The sequence below is a fragment of the Hippopotamus amphibius genome, chromosome 17, assembly GCF_030028045.1.
Source record: "Hippopotamus amphibius kiboko isolate mHipAmp2 chromosome 17, mHipAmp2.hap2, whole genome shotgun sequence".
Lineage (NCBI taxonomy): Eukaryota > Metazoa > Chordata > Mammalia > Artiodactyla > Hippopotamidae > Hippopotamus > Hippopotamus amphibius.
This window is the reverse complement of record NC_080202.1, coordinates 42,572,635-42,595,455: the sequence shown is the minus strand read 5'-3', so window position 1 is coordinate 42,595,455 and position 22,821 is coordinate 42,572,635. Positions and strand designations below refer to the sequence as shown.

General features: G+C 41.2%; 1 protein-coding gene across 1 annotated transcript in view; it reads left to right on the top strand.

The window, feature by feature from the left end:
• LOC130839591 (leucine-rich repeat-containing protein 37B-like) overlaps positions 1–20,613 on the top strand; it is a 66,143-nt gene extending 45,530 nt beyond the window's left edge. Inside the window, exons 10-16 of the mRNA XM_057713830.1 lie at positions 9,512–9,630; positions 11,708–13,509; positions 13,886–13,990; positions 19,677–19,756; positions 20,012–20,066; positions 20,147–20,289; positions 20,399–20,613. Of these exons, the coding sequence (XP_057569813.1) occupies positions 9,512–9,630; positions 11,708–13,509; positions 13,886–13,990; positions 19,677–19,756; positions 20,012–20,066; positions 20,147–20,289; positions 20,399–20,432 (2,338 nt within the window). The 3' untranslated portion in view covers positions 20,433–20,613. The remainder of the gene's footprint in view (positions 1–9,511; positions 9,631–11,707; positions 13,510–13,885; positions 13,991–19,676; positions 19,757–20,011; positions 20,067–20,146; positions 20,290–20,398) is intronic.
• The last annotated feature ends 2,208 nt before the right edge of the window (positions 20,614–22,821 follow it).

Genomic DNA, 22,821 nt, shown 5'->3' with positions numbered 1-22,821 from the left:
CTCGGAGGTGTGTAGTTGCATCTCATTGTGGTTTTCACTTGCTTTTCTCTAATAGCTGATGATGTTGAATGTCTATTCATGTGCAAATATCTTTTTAAGTGAAGTGTCTATTCAACTCCATTTTTAATTGGCTATTTATATTGTTTTAAGTGTGCTTTATATATAAAGCAATGGAAAAAGTCCTTTAAGATACGTGTTTAATAAATTTCTTCTCCCAGATTGTAACTTACCTTCATTGTATTAATGTGTCTCAGAAGACCAGAAGTTTTACAATTTTGATGAATTCTAAGTTAGCAATTTTTCTTTTTTTTTTTAATATTTATTTATTTATTTGGTTTTACTGGGTCTTAGTGGTGGCAGGTGGACTCCTTAGTCGCAGCTCGGGGGATCCTAGTTGTGGGTCACGGGCTTCTTAGTTGGGGCCTGTGAACTCTTAGTTGCTACATGTATGTGGGATCTAGTTCCATGATCAGGGATCAAATCCGGGCCCCCTGCATTGGGAGGTTAGAGTCTTAACCACTGCACCACCAGGGAAGTCCCTTAGCAATTTTTCTTATACGGTTTGTGCTTTTTTGTGTCTTATCTAAGAAACCTTTGTCTGAGACCCATTGTCTAATCCAGAATCACAAAGATTTTCTCCTGTTTTCTTCCAGAAGTTGTATAGTTACATTTAGGCCTATGATTCATTTGGAGTTAATTTTCATATATGGTGTGTGGGAAGGGTCAAATTTCATTTTTTTACATTTTAAAAAACTATTTTTGTAGGGCCCTGTCGTGACAATTTATTACACAACTGACAGCACCTTAAATTGTGCCATGCCCCCTCCAATATGGCAAGCTAATAGAAACCTCCTGTTATGACAAGACTAGTTGAGGGGATTGCATGAGATTAGTATGGGGAAAGGGCCCTACGTTTAGCAGTCTGTTCCAACCATCTTTGTCAGGTCAGTGGACAAGTGACTGTCGTCACCACACTGTCAAATCTGTTGGTCACTGCTCTAGCCTCATCTTCCTCAGCGTCCCACAGCACCTGCCACAATCTCGATCCCTCTCTTGTCAGCTCGATGCCTTCCTCTCTGGGTGTTCAAAATTATTTCCCTATATAGCTACACTACTGTTAATACACAGTAGTGAAGAAATTAAATTCCTACACAATAATATGACCTCATAAAGAGTTGCTATGCAGATTTCCCCAATTGTCTCTATTATATAATATTTTAACAGCTCTTTGAGGTGTAATTGACATACAGTAATCTGTGTTGACACACACACAGACACACACACACACACACACAGACACACACACACACACACACCATGAAGGCATCACCAAAGTCAAAATGTTCATCACCTCAAAATGTTGCTTGATATCTCTTTGGAATTCTTCTTTCCCATCATTCCTTGCCCTTCCCAACCCCCATGCAACCATTGATCTGCTTTCTGTTTGCATTTTCTAGAATTCTATATAAATGGAATCATACAGTGTATACTCTTTCTAACTGGCTTCTAACTCAGCATGATTATTTTAAGGTTCATCCCTATTGTTGCATATGTCAATATTCATTTCTTTTTCTTGCTGAATAGTATTCCATTATAGGGATATACCACTGTTTATCTATTCACCATGGATGGACATTTGAGTTGTTTCAGTTTTTGCCTGTTACAGATAAAGTTGCTATGAATGTTTGTGTACAAGTCTTTGTATGGATGTACACTTCCATTTCTCTAGGGTAAATACCTGCCAGTAGAATGGCTGGATCATTGGTAGGAGTATGCTTAAGTCTTTTTGTTTGTTTGTTTTGTTCTTTAATTTATGTTTTGTTTTTTTTTTGGCTGTGTTGGGTCTTTGTTCCTGTGCATGGGCTTTCCCTAGTTGCGGTGAATGGGGGTTACTCGTCTTTGCAGTGCGAGGACTTCTCAGTGCGGTGGCTTCTCTTGTTGTGCAGCCCAGGCTGTAGGTGCGTGGGCTTCAGTAGTTGTGGCATGCAGGCTCAGTCGTTGTAGTGCATGGGCTTAGTTGCTGTGCGGCATGTGGGATCTTCCTGGCCCAGGGATGTATCCTGTGTCCCCTGCACAGGATTCTTAACCATTGTGGCACTGGGAAGCCCTATGCTTAAGCTTTTAAAGAAACTTTTAAAGGAACCTATTTTCCACAGTGGTTTGATCATTTTACACCTCTACCAGCAGTATATGAGAGTGTATGCATTTTCTTTACATTTTGGCCAGTTCTTGCTATGCTCAGTATTTTTGATTTTAGGCAGTTTAATAGGTGTGTAGTGGTATCTCACTGTTGCATCCCTGATGATTCATCATGTCAGACATTTTCCCATATGCTTATTTTCCATCTGTATATCTTTAAATCTTTTGTCTATATTTTTTCTGGAGTTTTGAGGGGTCTTTATATATTCTTGAAACTAGTTCTTTATCCAGTATGTCAGTTGGTATTTTCTCCCATTCTGGGACTCATCTTTTCTTTGTCTCAGGAGAGTCTTTTGCAGGGCAGAAATTCTCTATTTTGATGATGTCTAATTTATCCATTTTTTTCATTTATTGATTATGCATTTGGCCTTATATCTAAGAAATCTTGCCTAACTCAAAGTCATAAAATTTTTCTCCTGTTTTCTTCTAGAAATTTTATAGTTTTAGGCTTTACATTTAGATCTTGAGTTCATTTCTGTACATGGTGTGGATTGAAGTTCATTTTTTTCCCCCTTGTGGATATTCAGTTGTTCCACCATCATGTGTTGAAAAGACTGTCGTTTCTATACTTAAATGCCTTTGAACCTGAAAGTTAGTTGTCCACATTGCTCTACTTCGGATCTTTCTATGTGTCCCTTTCATCTTTTTGTCTATCTTTACACTAATATCACAGTGTCTTCAAAGTGTAGCTTCATAAGCCTTGAAATCAGGTAGTATTAGTTCTTCAAGTTTGTTCTGTTTCAAAGTTGTTTTCATTATTCTAAATTTTATTTCCATATGAATTTTAGAATTAGCTTTTCAATTTCTGTAGAAAAGCCTACTGGAATTTTGGTCTATAAATCAATTTGGGGAGAACTGACGTTTTAACAATATTGAATCTTCAGGTCCATAAATACATCATATCTCCATTTAATTAGGCCTTCCTTAATTGCCCCCAGCACTATTTTCCAGTTTCCAGTGTGCAAGTCTTTTACATCTTTTGTCAGATTTATCCTAAATATTATGTATGTTTGGTGCTATTATAAGTGGTATTTTAAAACTTTAATCTCTGATTGTTTGTTGAGACAAATTAATCTTTTTGTATGTTGATCTTGTACCCTGCAGACTTGATAAAGTTCCAGTAGCATTTTTGTAGATTCTGTCAGGTTTTCTACATAATCATGTTATCTGCAAATAAAGATAGTTTTACTTCTTCCTTTCCATTCTGAATATCTCTTTTCTTTTTGTTGCCCTGTTGCAGTGGCTAGAACCTTCAGTGCAATATCAAATCGAAGTAATGAGAGCAGTCATCCTTGCCTTTGTCCTGGTCTTGGAGAGAAAGCACTTTGCCTTTCACCATTAAATATGATGTTAGGTTTTCTGTAGAAGTCATTTATCAAGTTGAGGTAGTCTCCTTCCATTGCCAGTCTACTGAGGGCTGTTTTTTGCTTTAATCAGGAATGGATGTTAGATTTTGTCATATTTTCCCTATACCTGTTGCAACGATTATGTGATTTTTCTTGTTTAGTGTATTAACTTGGGTAAATTGATTTTCAAATATTAAACCAACCTTACATTCTTGAGATAAACCCCACTTGGTCATGATATATTATCTTTGTGTATATTATGGGATTTGATATGCTAAAATTTTGTTAAGAATGTTCACCTCTGTGTTCATGAGAGATATTGGTGTATACTTTTGTGTTCTTATAATGTCATTGTCTAATTTTGATATGGTGAAAGTTGGCCTTATAAATGAGTTGGGAAGTATTCTCTTCTCTTCAACTTTCTGGTAGAGGTTGTGTAGAATTGGCATTATTTTATTCCTTAAATGTCTGGTAGAATTCATCAGTTAAGCCACATGGACTTGAAGCTTTCTTTGTCCGAAGGTTTTAAACTGCACATCCAATTTCATTAACAGTGCTGTTTAAGTCACATCTTTATTTTTGAGGAAACTTCAGCAGTGCATGTCTTTCAAAGAATTTGTCCATTTCATCTTGAATTTATTGGTATAAGGAATCCTGTGATATTCTCTTATTATCCTCTTAATATCTGTAGTATTTTTTTCTTTGCCATTTTACTCATTTCTACTTTGATGTTTATTGTGTTCTTTCTTCTCTTACTCTGTGATTAATTCGCTCTCCTTTTTCTAGTTGAAGGTGGAAGGTGAGGAAGCTGAGGTTGGCATTAGCAACATCCCACATGTTGACATATTATGTTTTCAGTTTCAATCAGTTCAAAATAGTTTCTGATTTCCATCTTGATTTCTTCTTTGACCATAAAGTTACTTAGAAGTGTGTTGTTTAGTTTCCAAATATTTGGAGATTTTTTGGATTTGTTAATTTCTAATTTTATTCCTTTGTGGTCAGGGACATATACTGAATGACTAAAATCCTTTTAAATTCATTGAGACTTGTTTTATAGCCAATAAATTCTGGGAATAGACAAGAATATGATCTATTTTGGTAAATGTTATGTGTTCACTTAATACAAAATATGTATACTGCTGATTTGGGTGGAGTGTTCTATAAATGTCAATTAGGTCAAGTGGGTTGATAGTGTTGTTCAAGTCTTCTCATCCTTACTGATATTTTACCTACTTGTTCTATCAGTTGTGAGAGAGGAACATTGAACTCCCTAACTATAATTGTAGATTTTTTTTGTTTCTCCATGCCACTCTCACTTTTCCTTCATAAATTTTGAAGCTGCATTATCAGGTGGACAATTTTTTAGATTATGTCTTCTTCATTAATTGACCTTTCTATCATCATGAAATAACACTCGCTATCCTTGGTAATATTCTTTGCTTTGACATTGATTTCTCTTAAACTAATATATCCCACTCCAGCTTTCTTTTGATTAGTATTAGCATAGAATAGTTTTTTCTATCCTGTTAACCTGTTATTTTCCTATTGAAGATATATATTTGGCTTTTGCTTTTTTATCTAGTGTGACAGCTCTTCTAATTAGGGTGATTAGATCATTTACATTTACTGCAATTTTTGATATGATTACATTTAAATCTACTGTCTTGCCATTTGTTTTCTATTTGTCTCATCTATGCCTTATTCCTTTTTCCCTTTTCTTCCTGCTTTTGGATTGAGTACATTTTATTATTTTATTTTATTTCCTTTGCTAATTGGTTATAACTCAGATTTTGTTATTTTAGTGGCTGCTTTATGGTTTATAGTGTCCATCTTTAACTTATCACAGTCTATCCTCAAATGATATACAGTTTCTGAGTAATATAGGAGCCTTACAATAGTGTACTTCCATTTCTCCCCTCCGGGACTTTGTGCTATTTTTTTCATATCTTTTGCTTTTACTTATGTCATAAACAGCACACTATATTATGGTTTTTTGTTTAAATGATGAATTATCTTTTAAAGAGATTTAAATAATAAGAAAAAACTTATAGGGACTTCCCTGGTGATGCAATGGTTAAGAATTTGGCTGCCAATGCAGGGCACACAGGTTCCATCCCTGGTCCAGGAGGATCCCTGTGGAGCATAGATGCTGTGGAGGAACTATGCCCATGTGCCACAACTACTGAGTCTGTGCTCTAGAGCCCGTGGGCCGCAACTACTGAGGCCCATGCCCTAGAGCCTGTGCTCTGCAACAAGAGAAGGCACCACACTGAGAAGGCCTCGCACTGCCAACAAAGATCCAATACAGCCAAAAAATAATAAAGTTCTCTTTAAGAAAAAGAAAAGACAATGGGTTCAAGTCTCAAAAGAAAAAAAAAGATAAAAGAAAAGACATATATTTACCTATGTCATTACCAATTCCAGGGTTCTTTTTTAAAATTTTTTATTTAGTTAGTTTATTTTTTATTTTTATTTGCTGCAGTGGGTCTTCATTGCTGCACATGGACTTTCTCTAGTTGTGGCCAGGGGAGAATGCTCTTCATTGCAGTGGGCAGGTTTCTAACTGCAGTGGTTTCTCTTGTTGTGCAGCACAGGCTCCAGGTGCACAGGCTTCAGTAGTTGTGGTATGCAGGCTCATTAATTGTGCCCTGCAGGCTTTAGAGAGCAGGCTTAGTAGTTATGGCACATGGGCTTAGTTGCTCCACAGCATGTGGCATCTTCCTGGACCATGGATCAAACTCGTGTCCTCTGCATTGGCAGGTGGATTCTTAAGGACTGTGCCACCAGGGAAATCCCAATTCCAGTGCTTTTATTCTTTTGTACATCCATATTTCAATGTTATTATTTTTCCTTCTGCTTAAAAATACTTCTTTGAGCATTTCTTAGAGTGGAAGTCTACCAGTGATTAATTCTTTCAGCTTTTGTATGTCTGAGATAGTCTTTATTTCGCTTTTGTTTTGAAAGATCTGGGTATAGCATTCCAGCTTGATAGAATTCAATTCACTGCTTTAAAGATGTTATCCCACTGAGTTCTCGTTTACATTGTTTCCAACAAGAAGTCTGCTGTCATTGTTATCTTTGTTCCTCTGTATGTAGTGTATAGTTTTTTCCTCTGTCTGCTTTTACATTTGTTTGTTTCTTGCTGGTTTTCAGTAATTTGAGTATTATTTGTACCTTCGTGTAGTTTTGTCCATGTTTCTTATGCTTAAAGTCCATTGATCTTCTTGATTTTGTGGGTTTATACTGTTTACCAATATGGGAAATTTTTGCCTATTATTTCTTCAAATTTTTGTATTTCTCCTCTCCTTCATGGACTCTAAGTACACATATATTAGACCACTTGAAATCGTTGCACAACTCACTGATGCTCTATTCATTTTTGTTGTTCTGTTTCATTACTCTCTGTGCATCATTTTGGATACTTCCTATTGCTATGCCTTAATGTTCACTAACCCTGTCTTCTGCAGTGTCTAATCTGTCATTAACCTCATCCAGTGTCTTTTGCATTTAGACATTGTTTTCAATCTCTAGAAGCTCAATTTCGGTCTGCTTTACATCTTCCATGTCTCTTTAGTCTGGGTTTTTTAACATATGAAGTACAGTTATAGTAACTGTTTTTCATAGATAATAACTTTTTAAATGTTCTGTTTTGTGAAATGTAACATCTGTAGAGATTATGGGTTCGTTTTGATTGATTGCCTTTTCTCCTCAATAGGGGTCATATTTTCCTGCTTCTTTGCGTGCTTGGTAATTTTTCATATGATCCCAGATATTGTGAATTTTAGTTGATTGTGTGCTATATATTTTTATATCCCTATAAAATGCTTGGGCTTTGTTTTGGGTGAAATTAGGTTATTCAAAACAATTTTATTCTTTGAGGTCTAGCTTTTAAGATCTGTTGGGCAGGACTCCAAGTAGCCTTTAGTGTAGCGCTCATTATTTGCAGCTACTGAGGCAAGTGCTTTCTGAGTATCATGAGGTTTTCCAGTCTGACTTGTAGGAACAGGTACTATTCCCAACCTGGTGTGAGATCCAGTTATTCTTATTATTAATCCTTTCATATGGTTCTTCTCCTGGCATCAAGGAATTCCTCACATGGATGCACTGACCAATACTTTGTTGAGTACTCAAGAGATCCCTCTGCATATCTCGAGAGTTCTTTGTCTGTGCACTTCTTTTGTCTCCAGTACTTTGCTTTGTGAACTCTAGTCACCTTGGTTCTCCCAGACTCTCAGCTCCATTTCCTCGGTCAGGGAGTCCGTCAGTCTTTGCCTGGGCTTCTTTCCCCTGTACCATGACCTGGAAACTCTCCTAAAGAAGGAAGCTAAGCTGGACTTCCCCGATGGCACAGTGGTTAAGAATCCGCCTGCCAGTGCAGGGGACACAGGTTTGAGCCCTGATCAGGGAAGATCCTACTTGCCGCGGAGCAACTGAACCTGTGCTCCACAACTACTGAAGCCCGTGCACCTAGAACCCATGTTCCACAACAAGAAAAGCCACCATAATGAGAAGCCCCGCACTTCAACAACGAGTAGCCCGTCCTTGCCACAACTAGAGAATAGCCCGCACAGCGACAAAGACCTAAACGCAGCCCCAAATAAAAAGTAAATAAAAATAAATAAAAGTATAAGAAGTAAGCCAGGGCAGTCTTAGGGATCACTTTATTTCCCATCTCTTGGAGATCATGGAACTTTATTGCCTGAGGTCCAGGTTCTTGAAAACTTGTTTCCTATATTTTGTGCCATATTTTCACACTTTCAGGCGGGAGGTTAAACTGGTGCTTGTTACTTCATCTTGGCCAGAAGCCAATAACATTCTTTAAGTCTGTTTTGTTTTGATACAGGGTCCAATCAAAGATTAGGCATTGCAGGTCATGTCTCTGATTCCATTAATCTAGATATTTCCCTGCTATTTCTTCTTTTTGGTCTTTTATGACATTGGCATTTTTGAAGAGCCTAAGCCACTTGTCTTATAAATTGCCCCACAGTCTGGATTTGTGTTTCCTCAATAGATCCAAAGGAAACATTGTGGGAAAGAATACTACATAGGCGATGTGTCCTTCCTACTTCAACACTTCAGGTGGCCCACTGCTAAGTTTGATCACTTGGTTCAGGTGGTATCTTCCATATCTCTCCATTGTAAAGTTATTTTTCCTCTTGGTAATTGATAAATAATATGTGGGGTGATACTTTGGGATCAGTGAAGATCCTACTTTCAAACAACTTCACCCAGCTGGGCATCAGTGATAATCCTTCTCTGAATCAATTATTACACTGGTAGTTGCAAAATGACACTTTCTTAATTCTGTCATTCCTTCTGCATTTATTAGCTGACATTCTTCTATAAAGAAGAGCTCCCCTTCTTTTCCTTTTGAGTGTTATTATGGACTCGTGCTCTTCTTTAAATTAATTGCATTATACCTTATTGTAATGATAATGTTATTCTTTAGAATGTTCCAGTTGTCCAGATTTGGCCAGTGTGATCTCTGTTATTGTTTCACCACACAATGATTTTTTGTTCCTAGAATACTTTCTGATATATTTACTACTCACAAATAGGAATTGAGAAAGGGACTCCAGAAGGTGGGGACTCATTCAGACTCTTCTTAGAAGTCTGCCTTCTTCCTGTGTACTCTCAACCCAAAGTGAGGCTTTCAGGATGGAAGGAGATACTTCTGAATTAAACTACGGATCAATGTCACCCAATTCTAATCCCTGTTCCCTTTTTTCTAGGCATACCATACCTACTGCCATCCTAATCCTTCTGTTGGGCACCTCTCTCCTCCTCTATATTTCTTTGCACTAGTCAAGAGCAGCAATTGGACAACCGGTCCCTCTCCAATTCTCCAGTCCAGATGCCCCAAGAACTCCTTTTGGCACTGGTCTGTGGTGGCCTTGGCCTGCCTCTCCTACCTACTCAAGTAACTGCTTTACCACAAATTTAATTATCTGTGTTTCCATGTATAGGATCTTACCCAGCCGCATGGCCTGCTGCCTCTGCCAATTTAAAAATACAGTTGAAGTTGTCTGTAAGACAGTCAAGCTGCGTTGCGATGGTGAATGCCTGACAAATGCCGCACCTTGTGGTGAGCCTCAATTGCCTGATGATAATTTTTCTATGTTTAATTTAATTTAATTTTTAAAATTTTATTTTTACTAAATGAGGATACATTTTAAAATTAATGATGTAATTACATTATTTTTCTTCAGTAATTCAGAGTTCCAGCTCCCTAAGATTCTAAGAACTACTCCCTTGCTAAAAATTGTATTCTTGGTTACATTATTAAGCTAATAATAGCTCAGTTACGGTGTTAGTTTAAGAATGTAAGTGATTTGTGTACATACAGGAACAAGAAAAAGGAATGGAAGGGGGAAGGGAATTAACATTAATGGCCACATATCCTAAACTGTGCTCTCTGCAAATGAGAACTCATTCATATATAGTGCATCACAGTTTGTAAACTGATTTTATATACATTAGGTCTCGAGTACCCTTTGTCTTATAAGCCAGGTGTAAATATATTTTTGTTTATTTGGTTTGTTTTTGCAATTTCATGAAAGAGTATAAGTGATGCTGTTTTATGTCCTATTTGGGGCCTGAGAGTTTCTGGTTCCATAAGCAGAAGCAGCTACCTAGCCCTCCTAATGGATGGGAGAGCTGTCCAGCTCTGAACTTATGCTTACACTGTCCAGCTCTCGACTAGCTCTGAATCTCAAGCTTTTCTATCCACAAAACACTCAGGTGCTTTCAGCTATTTTTCTATGTATTAGATTTATTGGCACTAACTTGATGACTTCCAAAATGTGCTTTCATGCCCAGATACCTTGAATACAGCTCTCTTTCAATGATCTAGAGCACATCATAAGTAACAACACTTTGCTACTTAGTAAAGACTATATTGCAGATTTTTCAAGACAGGTGTTTTGGGGGCGGCCACACTACACAGCTTGCAGGATGTTAGTTCCCCTACCAGGGATTGAACCCGGGCCACAGCAGTGAAAGTGCCAGGTCCTAACCATTAGACAGCCATGGAATTCCCCCAAACAACTTTTTTTTTTACCAATTATATTACTCCTTTCTCGCCCAAAGTGGGCAGAAAAGGCATTTTTAATCTCCTTTTACAGGTGAGGAACAACGAGAGCAGAGGTGTTAAGTGCTATGACCCGTGTTCCCAGATCTCCTGTCCCCAGTGTGGGGCTCTCTGCAAGCCCATGTTCCTCCTTTCTCATGACTCTCCACTGCTTCTTTGACCCTCACCATCACCACCAAATATATTTTTAATCCTTTTGGATGAGAAGCCCAGCTACACAATGGTACACATTACCTTCACACAGTCAGAAGCTTTGCATGGTTCCCAAGTAAAGCTGGCAATATTAGAAGTGAAATGAAATGAAAGCAAAGTAGGCATCTGACTGAAGTTGCTTTTTCCCTTCTGCATTTTAGGATCTCAAGTTTTACTGCATTGATTTGTTGACCATTCCACATTGGCATAGACTCTGGGAAATCTCTTAAGTTATACCTCAGGTCCCTGCCCACATTTTAGCAAAGAGCCAGGGTAGACATAGTGTGTTTTTCTATATAGAGCCTTCTGTTATGGGGGCTGGGACATACAGAAGCAGGGACTGAGCAAAGGCTTCAGTGGGTGGGTGGAAAAGGGCTTGTCATGATGAAGACCTGTTAGCAGCAGCTGTTGTCACAGTCATCTGTGAAAGCAGCAGGAACACAAGCACACTGAAGAGGTGGAGAGAGGAACCTCACACTCCTCTGCATCTGAGGCAGGACAGGATGGGGTATGTGAACGTGGAGAGTCACAGCAGATCTGCAGAGCACCCAGCTGAGTAGGGGAATATTTGTCTTCCAGTCTTGGCTTTTCTTGAGTCCTGGGCAGTTGGCCTCTGTCCACCAGTGGAGTAATCCTAAATACAGTTACTATATTTCATGCTTTGGAATTTTCCCAGTAGATAGCCACTTCTTCAAAAGATACTTTTTTCACCTTTTGTGGTTGCCAATCATAGTCTTAAGTTTGGGTTTCCTTTTCTCCTAAGTGGCCCTCAGATGTTGACTGATTCCTAATCTATTGGATGGGATACATGTCTGTGAACTGACAAAAAGCTGTCCCAACCGTCTTCAGTTATCAAAACCAGTCTCTTCTTTTTTGACAGATGAAGAAGCATCTCTAGGGAATGCAGAAGGATCGTTCATGAAGGTGTTACAAGCCCGGAAGAAGAACAACAGCACCGAGCTGACTATTGAGCCAGAGAGGGCATCCTCAGACCAAAGTGCTGTCAGCTTGTCAACCTTCATGAATGAGCAGCTGGACTCGAATGCTGAAAGTGATGTTATCGGTGCACTAAACTACATACTGCCTTATTTCTCAGAGGGAAATCTACGAGATGTGGAATCAACATTATTACCAGTCATTCAGCTTCTTTTTCCAAATGTACAAGATGCAGATACGCTGCTGGGCCATTTGAAAAACAATATAAGGAACCCTTCCATCAACCCTATACCCAACAATTCACCTGATAAAAATAAATTGAGGAAACTCTATTTTCTGGAAAATTTGTTAGATGCAGAAATTCAAGAACAAAGTGATGAGATTAAAAAGAAAGAAAAAACTGCCATGCTCATACATTCCAAACCTTTAGGTCCCAAATTGAAGCACCAAATCTTTCAAAAGAAATTGGAAACTGCTGAACCACAGGAAAACAGCCTAGCAAAGACTGAGAGTGTAGGGGAAAGGCTGCTGAGAGGGAACAGCATCCTCAAGGACCCAAGGGGCATAAAGAAAAGGCACTTCAAAGCAGTGGGAGATGAGAGCGTCAGGAGGAAACAGAATGCCCAGCCATTTGTGGAGAACACTGCCAGAGAAAGAAGTCTCACGAGCCCATCCCCAGTAGAGCTGGAACAGCTTCACATGGTGCAGAGGCCCCAGGAGTTAGTGGGAAACTCCTTCACCACAGAGCCTGCATTCATAAAGGAAGATAAGGCAGCAGCCTCTTCTTTCCTGAAACAGTATTCAAGGGGCAGGCTTTCTGGCTCCATCCCTCCAAACTCCCCATCTCAGGTTAAAAAGAAATCAAAAGACTTACCCTCCACTATTGCTGTTTTAGAAGATGCATATGCTAGAGTTATAAATCTGAAGACTTCTCAACTAATCTCACATTCCGGGAAAAAATACATCTTCCATAAAATTCAGTCTGGTCTGGTCCAGAGAAGACCCAAAGCCGAATTGCGTGGAAAGTTCACAGAGAAAGGTTCTCCCAGTAGAATGATGCTTGTGAGGCGTCCTTTCTCAGCAGTGAGAAGCCTCATAAATTCCCCTCCAAGAGAGGCTTTTTCATCTTCAGGAGAACTGACTTCTCAAGAAAATCCTTTTCCAGAATTATTTTCTCTTGCAGACCCTTCTACAGAGAAGCCTACTCCAGAAAGCAATACTGCACAAAATGTCTTTGAAGAAATTACAAACTCTATTCTGCCAGGAGGAACCGGCCCTGGAATCACTGCCCATAAGAGTGTCCCCACGGCACATTCTGCTGTTGCTGCAGACAACTTTATCCCAACTGTTCAACACACCAACGAAGCACAGTGGGAGGACCACAGCGTGGGCACTGAATTATCCTCTAAGCCCCCAGGCTCCACGTTCCCAGCACTCACATCCCCGGGTGATCAATTTGAAGCTCAGCTAAACCAGCAGCTATCATCCCTCATCCCCAACAATAATGTGAGAGGGCTCATTTCTCATGTTACCCGGACTTTGAAAATGGACTGCTTGGAGACCCACGTGCAGCTGGCCTGTGCCAAGCTCATCTCCAGCACAGGCCTCCTGATGAAGCTCCTCAGTGAGCAGCAACAAGTAAAGGCATCGAAGGCAGAATGGGATACGGACCCGTGGAAAACCGAGAACTATATCAGTGAGAGCGCAGGAGCCCAGGGTGAACAGAAGGAGCAGGAGCCCAGTGAGGTGAGGATGAGCCCTGAAACACGGGAGCTGCACGTGTACTCAGTGTAGGACGTGCCATTAAAGTGCCCAAGCAGGAATCCCAGGGGCTCCTAGTCTGTATCTTGTTTCAGCCATGAACCTGGCTAAGACAGTGATCTCCCCCTTGGCTCATGTAGAGAATGTGCCACTACTCCTAGGGTAGACGAGAAGAGGACATAACACACAGATAAATAAATGGTAGAAGAAAATGCTAATGAGAAGATGAATACCATTAAATTTGGCTTGTTCTTCTAGAAGCGTCTGGCCTGAAAGGATTGAGTTTTATAGTAATTTAAGGATAGTTCGCTTTCATCTTTTCAATCTTCTTGTTTTAAAAAAATGTTATTTATTATTTTAGCTCACAAAAGAAGTCCCAGGATACAACTATAACAAGAAACTCATCCTGGCAATATGTGTAACTGGAGCAGTGATGACTTTCATTATCATTTTCTGTCTCATTCAGGTAAGGACAATAATTAATTCAGATTCAGATTCCTGCATATCCTTTGCGCAGACTCACCAATTTTTTCATTTATTTATTTATATTTATTTATTTATTATTTATTTATTGCCTGTGTTAGGTATTCGTTGCTGCACACAGGCTTTCTCTAGTTGTGGCGAGTGTGGACTACTCTTCATTGTGGTACGCAGGCTGCTCGTTGTGGTCGTTTCTCTTGTTACATAGCACAGGCTCTAGGCATGTGGGCTTCAGCAGTTGTGGCACATGGGCTCAATCATTGTGGAGCATGGGCTTAGTTGCTCCATAGCACATGGTATCTTCCTGGGGTAGGCATCAAACCCGTGTCTCCTGCATTGGCAGGTGGATTCTTAACCATTGCGCCACCTAGGAAGTCCCCAATTTTTAATATTTTGTCCATGTTCTTTATATCCTCTCTGTTTCCCTCTATATCTCTATGTAGGTATGTAGAAGCAGTAAATCGTTTTCCTAAACCATTTCAGAAAGTTACAAAAAAAAAATTTCATATTCAGAACCCACAAACTGAAAATCAAAGCCGCCTTTCCACCTGATTCTCACTTGATCGTTCTCTTCAGTCGCTAGGACTGAGATACAGTTTGTTGTTTTACTTAAAAGTATATTCCCAGGATTTATTTTTTCTTGCAGGGGGTGGGGCATCTGCGTTGCATCTTCACTGCGGTGCGCAGGCTTCTCGTTGCACAGGCTTCTCTTGTTGCAGAGCACGGGCTCTAGGCGCACCGGCTCATTAGTTGTGGCACACGTGCATAGTTGCTCCGCAGCATGTGGGATCTTCCTGGAGCAGGGAACGAGGGATTGAACCCGTGTCCCCTGCAGTATCAGGCGGGTTCTTCTTCACTGGGCCACCAGGGAAGCTCCCCCAGGATCTTTAAAGGAACTCCTCTCCTGGGAGATCTTTCTGGAATTGGATCCTAATACCAAGCCATTAGACTATTTTGACAAGTTGAGTTGATAAGAAGGCCAGAGTTGACATGATAGTAAAATTCCTTCAACTCAAAAAGCTATGTTGATTTGATGTCCTCCCCAGTCACTCTCATTCTACCATTGCTTTCTTTCCTTGTTGGCTGAAGTGATGAGAGGTATATAATCTCCACCCTCAGGGAGCTATCGGTCCCCCTGGCAGGGCTGAAAGCACATGGTTAAAAGATAAAAGTGTGGTCTTGTCAACTCTTTAGATTCACTTAGCAGTTTTCTTCTCTGGTGTGTTAGGCTTGTGTAGCTGGGTTCCATTACAACATTGCAAGGAACATCCAGCAGCAGGCTCCCCAAAGTATGTCCTATTTACGGTAGCCTGTCCCTGGAGCCAGCCTGCTTACCTTCTGTTCACTTACATAATGAGTTATTACTTTTCCCAACAGGCACTTGCTAACCGCATCAAAAGAGTGATTTTCAACAGCTGCCAATCTTGATTCTGCCCTACCAATCCAACCTACTTTATTTGCCTTTTCTACTGTCGTGGCTGCCCTCCATTCCAGCCTAAGCAGCTCACTATATGCTAGTTACACCATACCCATTCCTACGTTTGTCTGTGCCTCTGCCCATCGAAAATCCTTTATTTTGCTTTGCCTGTGGAAGTCCTATGAACCTCTCAAAAGCCAACTCAAGTTCATCTTTCTTTGTACAGCCTTCCCTGAATACTCCAGCTCTCCTGACCCTAGTCCTGTGAGGTTTGTCACCATTTCTTAGGGGCCATAGCAAAGCAGTCCCCTCCCCTCAGAACTCACAAAAGTGGTAAACAGGTTTTTAAGAGGTGGTTCCCCAAGAGAGAAACACCAGGGTCAGCACAGCATGGACAGAGCAGAGATGTGTGAGGACCAATGGCTCCCTGGCCTATCAGACTTGAATAAAACCTGACATGACGTATGAACTGCTAAAGAGAAACGTGTCTGTCTGCAGGAGGGCTGGTCAGCAGTGAAAGCATAGAAAAGGTGAGGCGAGCCCAACACGGGTGGTGCCCATCCTCACATTGCCCGAGAGTAGAGATGGCACCTTAGGCAGCGTAACTGGAGGGTCCGGCCCAGTCGCCAGGCTGTGCCAGTTGAGGAGATGGACGGATCCAGCTACCCCAGGCCTTTCCAGTATACGCAGGATTCAGCTGATTCCTTTCATTCTAATCCTGTTCTCACCAAGTAGCCTTCCGATTGTGTGATTGTGCTTTCGTATGCCACAGAGGCCTTGTCTGTCTCTAGAGAAGGTAATTCTCTGATTGTGTAGACACACATGCCCTGTCTGTAGAACATGTACTTCTCATTATGAAGTGAGAATTCGGCATTCTGATTTTTGATCAGTCCTGTGATATTGATAAGGGGAGACTGCCACACTAGGAAGAGGTGCGTTCTCTCTTGGTGAGAAGAGCATGATTCCTGAGCCCAGGAGGCTGGGGACTAGCATGGGGTCAGCTTGCTAGTCATTGGCCATGGCCCAGACTACCCTCTACATCTCCAGGTGGCATATGGACTTTTGCTTTTTTAGAATTTGTATAAAGTCCCCTTTTTATTCTTTTTAGCTTCTGTGTAGTTTAACCTTGCATTTGTTTTGGGTTTTTTTTGGCTTGTGGAATCTCAGTTCCCCAACTAAGGATTGAACCTGCACTCTCAGCAGTGAAAGCAAGGAGTCCTAACCATGATTTCCTCTCCCCACATACACAATAAACTTTTTGAGGACAGGGGCCATGCAGTGTTTTTCCTATGGAAGTTCCATGGAAGAGATTTGAGGCGTTATGTCAGTTCCACAGTGAGGAACAATGCAACCAAATATTTATTTGAAGTAGCACAGAGAGTCCAGCAATAGACCCATGTGTTGTGAAGACTTCTGAAATGTCATGTTTCAATACTCAAATGAGTGGAAGAAAACGAACAAATGGTAATAGAGTAGCTGCCTACCTCGTTGGGGGGTGGGGGGGTGGGAAATAATAGCAGATCCCTATTTCTCACCTAAAATTAACCTATTTCCATAAATGTGAGAGAAGACCACATAACAGTATTAGAAGAGTGCCACAGGGTTCATGGCAGCACTATTTACAATAGCCCAGGACATGGAAGCAACATAAATGCCCTTCAACAAGATGAATGGATAAAGAAGATGTGGCACATATATGCAATAGAATACGACTCAGCCATAAAAAGGAATGAGATTGAGTTATTTGTAGTGAGGTGGATGGACCTAGACTCTGTCATACAGAGTGAAGTAAGCCAGAAAGAAAAATAAATACCGTATGCTAACTCATATATATGGAATCTTAAAAAATGGTACTGGTGAACCCAGTGGCAGGGCAGGAATAAAGATGCAGATGTAGGAAAAACAAAAGTATTAAAAGAGGGACTTCCCTGGTGCCGCAGTGGATAGGAATCCACCTGCCAATGCAGGGGACATGGGTTGGATCCCTGGGCCAGGAAGATTCCGCATGCCGCAGAGCAGGTAACCCCGTGTGCCACAACTACTGAGCCTGCGCTCTAGAGCCTGTGAGCCACAACTACTGAGCCCACACAATGCAACAACTGAAGCCTGAAAGGTCTAAGGCCCGCATTCCGCAACTACTGAGCCCATGTGCTGCAGCTACTGAAGCTGACATGCCTAGAGCCTGTGCTCCACAAAAAGAGAGAAGCCTCCACAATGAGAAGCCAGCGCAAAGTAGCAAAGAGTAGCCCCTGCTCGCTGCAACTAGAGAAAGTCTGCTCACATCAGTGAAGACCCAAAGTAGCAAAAAAAAAAAGTATTAGAAGAAAATAAACACAATATTTTTATAATATTATGGTGGGGAAAAGCCTTCAGAGCCTGATGGCAGGAGCAGAACCTTTGATAGATTGACCACCTTGTCTGTGACACCAACTTAGCACTGATTCATGTCAAGAGTAAGATGGAGAATTTTGCATATACTGTCTGATTTAATCCCCACAGTCCTGTGAGGATGGTGTTACTTTCCCTCTTTCATAGATGAAGGAGATCAATGTAAGGCCCCAGTGGCCAAACCAAGAGCAGAAGCCAGTTTCACCTGACTGCAAAGCCTGTGCTCCCTACTCTGCTCTTCTGTCTCCTTAGAGACAAAAGCACTGGAAGGATTTGAAACATTGAAATTCAGTGAAAGCCAATATTTATTTACTATAAAGAGATTTTTTGGGTTTTGTTGCTTTGTTCATGAGGGGATTTGGGGCCACACTGAACAGATTGTGGGATCTTAGTTCCCTGATCAGGGACTGAACCCGGGCCACAGCAGTGAAAACGCTGAGTTCTAGCCACTGGACCGCCAGGGAACTCCTACGAGTTTCAAAAATCAACAGGAAGAGGACACACAGTCCAGGGGAGACGGGGGCAAGGGCTGTGAAGAAGAGGAGGAGCTGTGTTGAGTCTGCCACCATAGCTGCCCGTCCTCTCCTCATGGCTCACGTGGCGCAGGTTTTGTCAGCCAGGCCGGTGACACCTCATGACATAAACATAATCTCTATTATATTCTTCAAGATCTTTTGTAATCTGTCTAGCATTCATTGTATTTGATTTTTAGTGTGGTTGAGAGAGGGGATCTCTCTTCCTCTACAGGAAGATCCAGTTGTTTTCAAATCTTTCACTGAATGGTTCATTCCTTCTTCCCTGGTCTAAACTACTGTCTTTATCTGGACTCTATTCTGTTGATGCAGTTATCTTTTCCTGGACCAGTACCAATATCGCACTGCTTAACTCCAGTTGCTTTGTAACATATTTTGTATCCGGTGGGGAAAGGTCCTGCTCTTTGGTCTTCTCTCTCATCCGTATCATAACTGGGCTTGCATATATACTCTACCAAATGTCAGCTGGCCAGGTTTTGTTTTAAAATTATCCTGGATATAAATGGATTGCATTGAATTTGTAGGTTAATTGGAGGAGAACTGACCTCTTTATAACATTCTAGGAAGATGGTGTCTCATGCCATGTATGTATTTCTTCTTAATGTCCTTCAGAAAGGTTTGAATGTTTCATCACATAGGCCTTACACATTAAAACAGAAAAGTTTTAATGTTGTCATCACATAGTGCTTAACATAGGTTAAGTTTCTTCCTCGGCACTTTATGCATTTTTATTCATATAGTAAATGGGATCGTCCTTCTACTTTTTAGTTACTTATCTGTGTTATATGGGAAAGCTGTTGAGGCTTATATGTTGATCTCTTGATTTTGTATGCAGCCATCTTACTGAACTCTCATATTACTCCCCATAAAACTTCACTTGATTCTTTTGGTCTTTTCAGATCCATCATTTCATATGCAAATCTGTTTGTCTCTTCCTTTCCAATACTTCAATTTTCTTATGCTACTGATTAGGGCCTCCTCCACAGTGATGAGTAAGAGCAGGAATGATAGGCATCCTACTCTTGTTCTTGACTTTAAAACAAAGCTTGGGTTTCTGGTACATACTTTTCTTTTCTTTTCCTGCTTCTAAGAGTTTTTCTTAGGAATTATCTGTTGAACATTATCTAAAACAGTCCATAAAATGTATTGGCATCTGCATGCAAGACCCGGAGTAAAGTACTGTGGGAGAGTCAAAGGATTACTAAACAGGATAGAATTCCTGTGCTTACAGAAGTTATCTCACTGGGTCGACAGGACTTAAAATAAAAAGGAGTGAATGAGGCTGTGGAAACAGTGGTAATGGACAATCATGGTCATGTTTTCTTTCACAACAGATTCATGCTCACAGGGCAGCAGCAGCAGCAGCAGCACAGGGAGAGGAAGAAACAGGGCAACTGCCCAAGGGCCACAAAAGGTGAGTGGGGCTGAACATCCTGCCTGTCCTCCACGCTAAGCCACATGCAAAGGTCCCCCGAGACCCTGGGGGCCAGACACTGAGAACGTCTGTGAGGCCAGCACGCAGGGGATGCTTTTCAAGCTCCCAGGTCTGTGGTGATTCTGCTCGTTGTGATTCTGGACTCAGGCGCCCATTTAGTCCTGAGAAGCCCAGAGGTAACACAGGTGAGAGAGGTGGGAAATGTAACACTGACTGTGTGTGTTTTCCTCCAAGGGGCTTTTTTCCCTTTCTTCTGCGAAAGAGAAGCTCAAGGGAAGGCGAGAGTCAGGTAACTTTGAGGAGGGTAACGTACTGTGGCCGGAGAAAGCAGGGGGATGCAGAGTTAATATTTCCCTTTCTGTGTTCTAGGAGGGCTTTCACTGGAGAAGGCGGCCACTTTGGCTTAGGGATACGTATAGACCGCTCAATGCCACACGCAAGAAAAACATGGCACAGAAGCTACACGACCAGGAGTCTTCTGATGAGGATGAGATTTTCCAGAAGGATGCGGGGTAGATGAGAGGGGACAAGTTAAAATTCTCGTCTAAAATGGGGAAATAATGAAAAGTGTAATTGTTCCTTTTGAGAGTAAAAGCCTTGGCATTATTCTTCTTATCTCAGGGAAGGCAGCAGAACCCCAGCAGAGGACGTTTAGGCTGCAGATTCGGCTGCTGGGGAGACGGGTGTGGAAAGTGAGGCCGCACACGAGACCGCGGCAGTGTGAGCCCCGTCCTGCCTCAGGCCACCTGCACATTTCATTTTCCAGGATTGGCTTCTCAGCATCACTTGTCAAATGCTTCTTTTTCTCATTTAAAAAAAAATACATTTATTTATTTATTGGCTGTGTTGGGTCTTCATTGCTGCATGCGGGCTTTCTCTAGTTGTATTGAGCAGGGGCTAGTCTTCATTTCAGTGCACGGGCTTCTCATCGCGGTGGCTTCTCTTGTTGTGGAGCATGGGCTCTAGGCGGGTCGGCTTCAGTAGTTGTGACACATGGGCTCAGTAGTTGTGGCTCATGGACTCTAGAGCACAGGCTCAGTAGTTGTCGCACACAGGTTTAGCTGCTTCACGGCATGTAGGAAGCTCCATGACCAGGGCTCAAACATGTGTCCCCTGCATTGGCAGGTGGATTCTTAACCACTGCTCCACCAGGGAAGTCCCTTCACTGAATTTTAGATTCTTTTCCTGTATAGGTCATTACAGAGTATTGAGTACAGTTCCCTGTGCCTACACTAGGTCCTTATTAGTTACCTATTTTTTTGTTTCTTCATCTTTACAATGGAAATTCCCTTGTAGGGCTATTTGAGAATCAAATGAGATGCCCATGAGTGAGTTGCACACATAAGCTCTTCCAGTAGGCCCCAGAAACGGCTTCTGAACATCGAGCACATCAGGTAGAATTTTCACGTGTCAAATGGAAGGATTAGATATAACGTGCTGGGAAGGAGCAGCCCCTCCCCAGAGATGGCTGGGCCCGTGGCGTGACTGAGGCTCAGTCACCTGTCTCAGCCCATTGACCAAGGGCCCCGGGCACTGCTTTGAAATTCATCCCTGTTTTTGTGCTAAGGCAATGCCTCCCACAGGCTTCTCCTGACCAGTGATTGAGTGCAATGGAAATACTGCACTCAGGGGGGCCTGTTCCTAGGGGATAGGGGTTGGCTGACTTTGACCACAGGATTCCTGGAAGGCCTTGCTAGACCTTCTTTAGATTGCATGGCAGTATAGGATGCTTCCACCCAACCTTTTCTTCCTCTCTCCTTCACTTGGTGTCGGATTTGCATTGCAGCCTGACAGCCTCTCGGGTTTCCTCCCTATTTCTCTTACACAGGCATTTCTCCTAACAGTGTCTATGCATGTTTCATCCTGCTTCAGCGTCTGCTTTCTTGGAGGGCCTGGACTAACACATTCAGAGTGACAATGACAAGAAATGGGTATTATATCCCTCTTGCCAATTAGCAAACTGTATATGGCTTATCCTAATAATTCTATCAACATGTATAACCTATCATCTTTCCTTTGGAAAATTCCCAGGGCCTTTTCCAAAGATTAACTTCACCTTTTACTGTAGATTGTGGCTGCCTCAAAGTAAGAGAAATGAAATATATTAGTGGAAAACACATATCAGAAAATATTCCGGGATATAAGAACATTAAATAGGAGGTCAAATGATAGAATTATCATACAATTAAGGCATGAAGAAAAATACAATTACTATAAAAAGTAGGCTCCTAGGCTTATACTAACTTCTCACTCACCTGTAACAGCTTTCACTCCATCCATCACCTTATTCAGATCAACTTTTCCATTAGCGCTGAGGAAAAGCGCCAGTTCAGACGTGTAATCAATGTCAAGAGCTCAAACATACAAAGGATGTATACTGATGGGAAATTCCAGGGAAATTCCATTGATGTCATAATTTTACCCAGACTTATATTAAACCTCTGGATTTCAAGGATTTAGCTGATCTCTATATTTTAAAAAAGATGTCTTGTATATTAGAGTTTGCACAGGGGAAAAGTACTTTTTCCAGTGTTTTTCGATCATTGGTGTTGGTCAGCTGTCTGGTAACACTTACTTCAGGTACTGCTGTCAGCTATTTGTGCCCTAGCTCGAACAGGAGCCACTGGTTCAGACTAGGTTGTTAAATGAATGCATCCTGGAGCGTGTAGTGCCTGAGAGAGTTAAAATATCAGAATTCAACTAAGGGAAAGGGAGATAGAAAGAGTCTTCTACACCGAAGAGAGGCTGAGAAATGTGAAGAAAAAAATCTAGGTACAATGTATGCAGAACTAGAGGCAGTTTAGCACCAAAGAAGAATGAAGTACAGATTAGGGAGAGGAGTTCAAGAGAGGCAGGCTGAGCTCAGATCATTGAGGAATTTGCAAGCTACTGTAGGAAGCTTAGATTTATCTAAATACTAGGTTATGTGACGTCTTTGACAGGTTATAAGTTCAGGAATGATATGGACCAATTTGTATTTTATTTCATTTTTCTTTAACTTGAATTTATAACTACTTTACTATGAATTGCATTTATATTAGAAT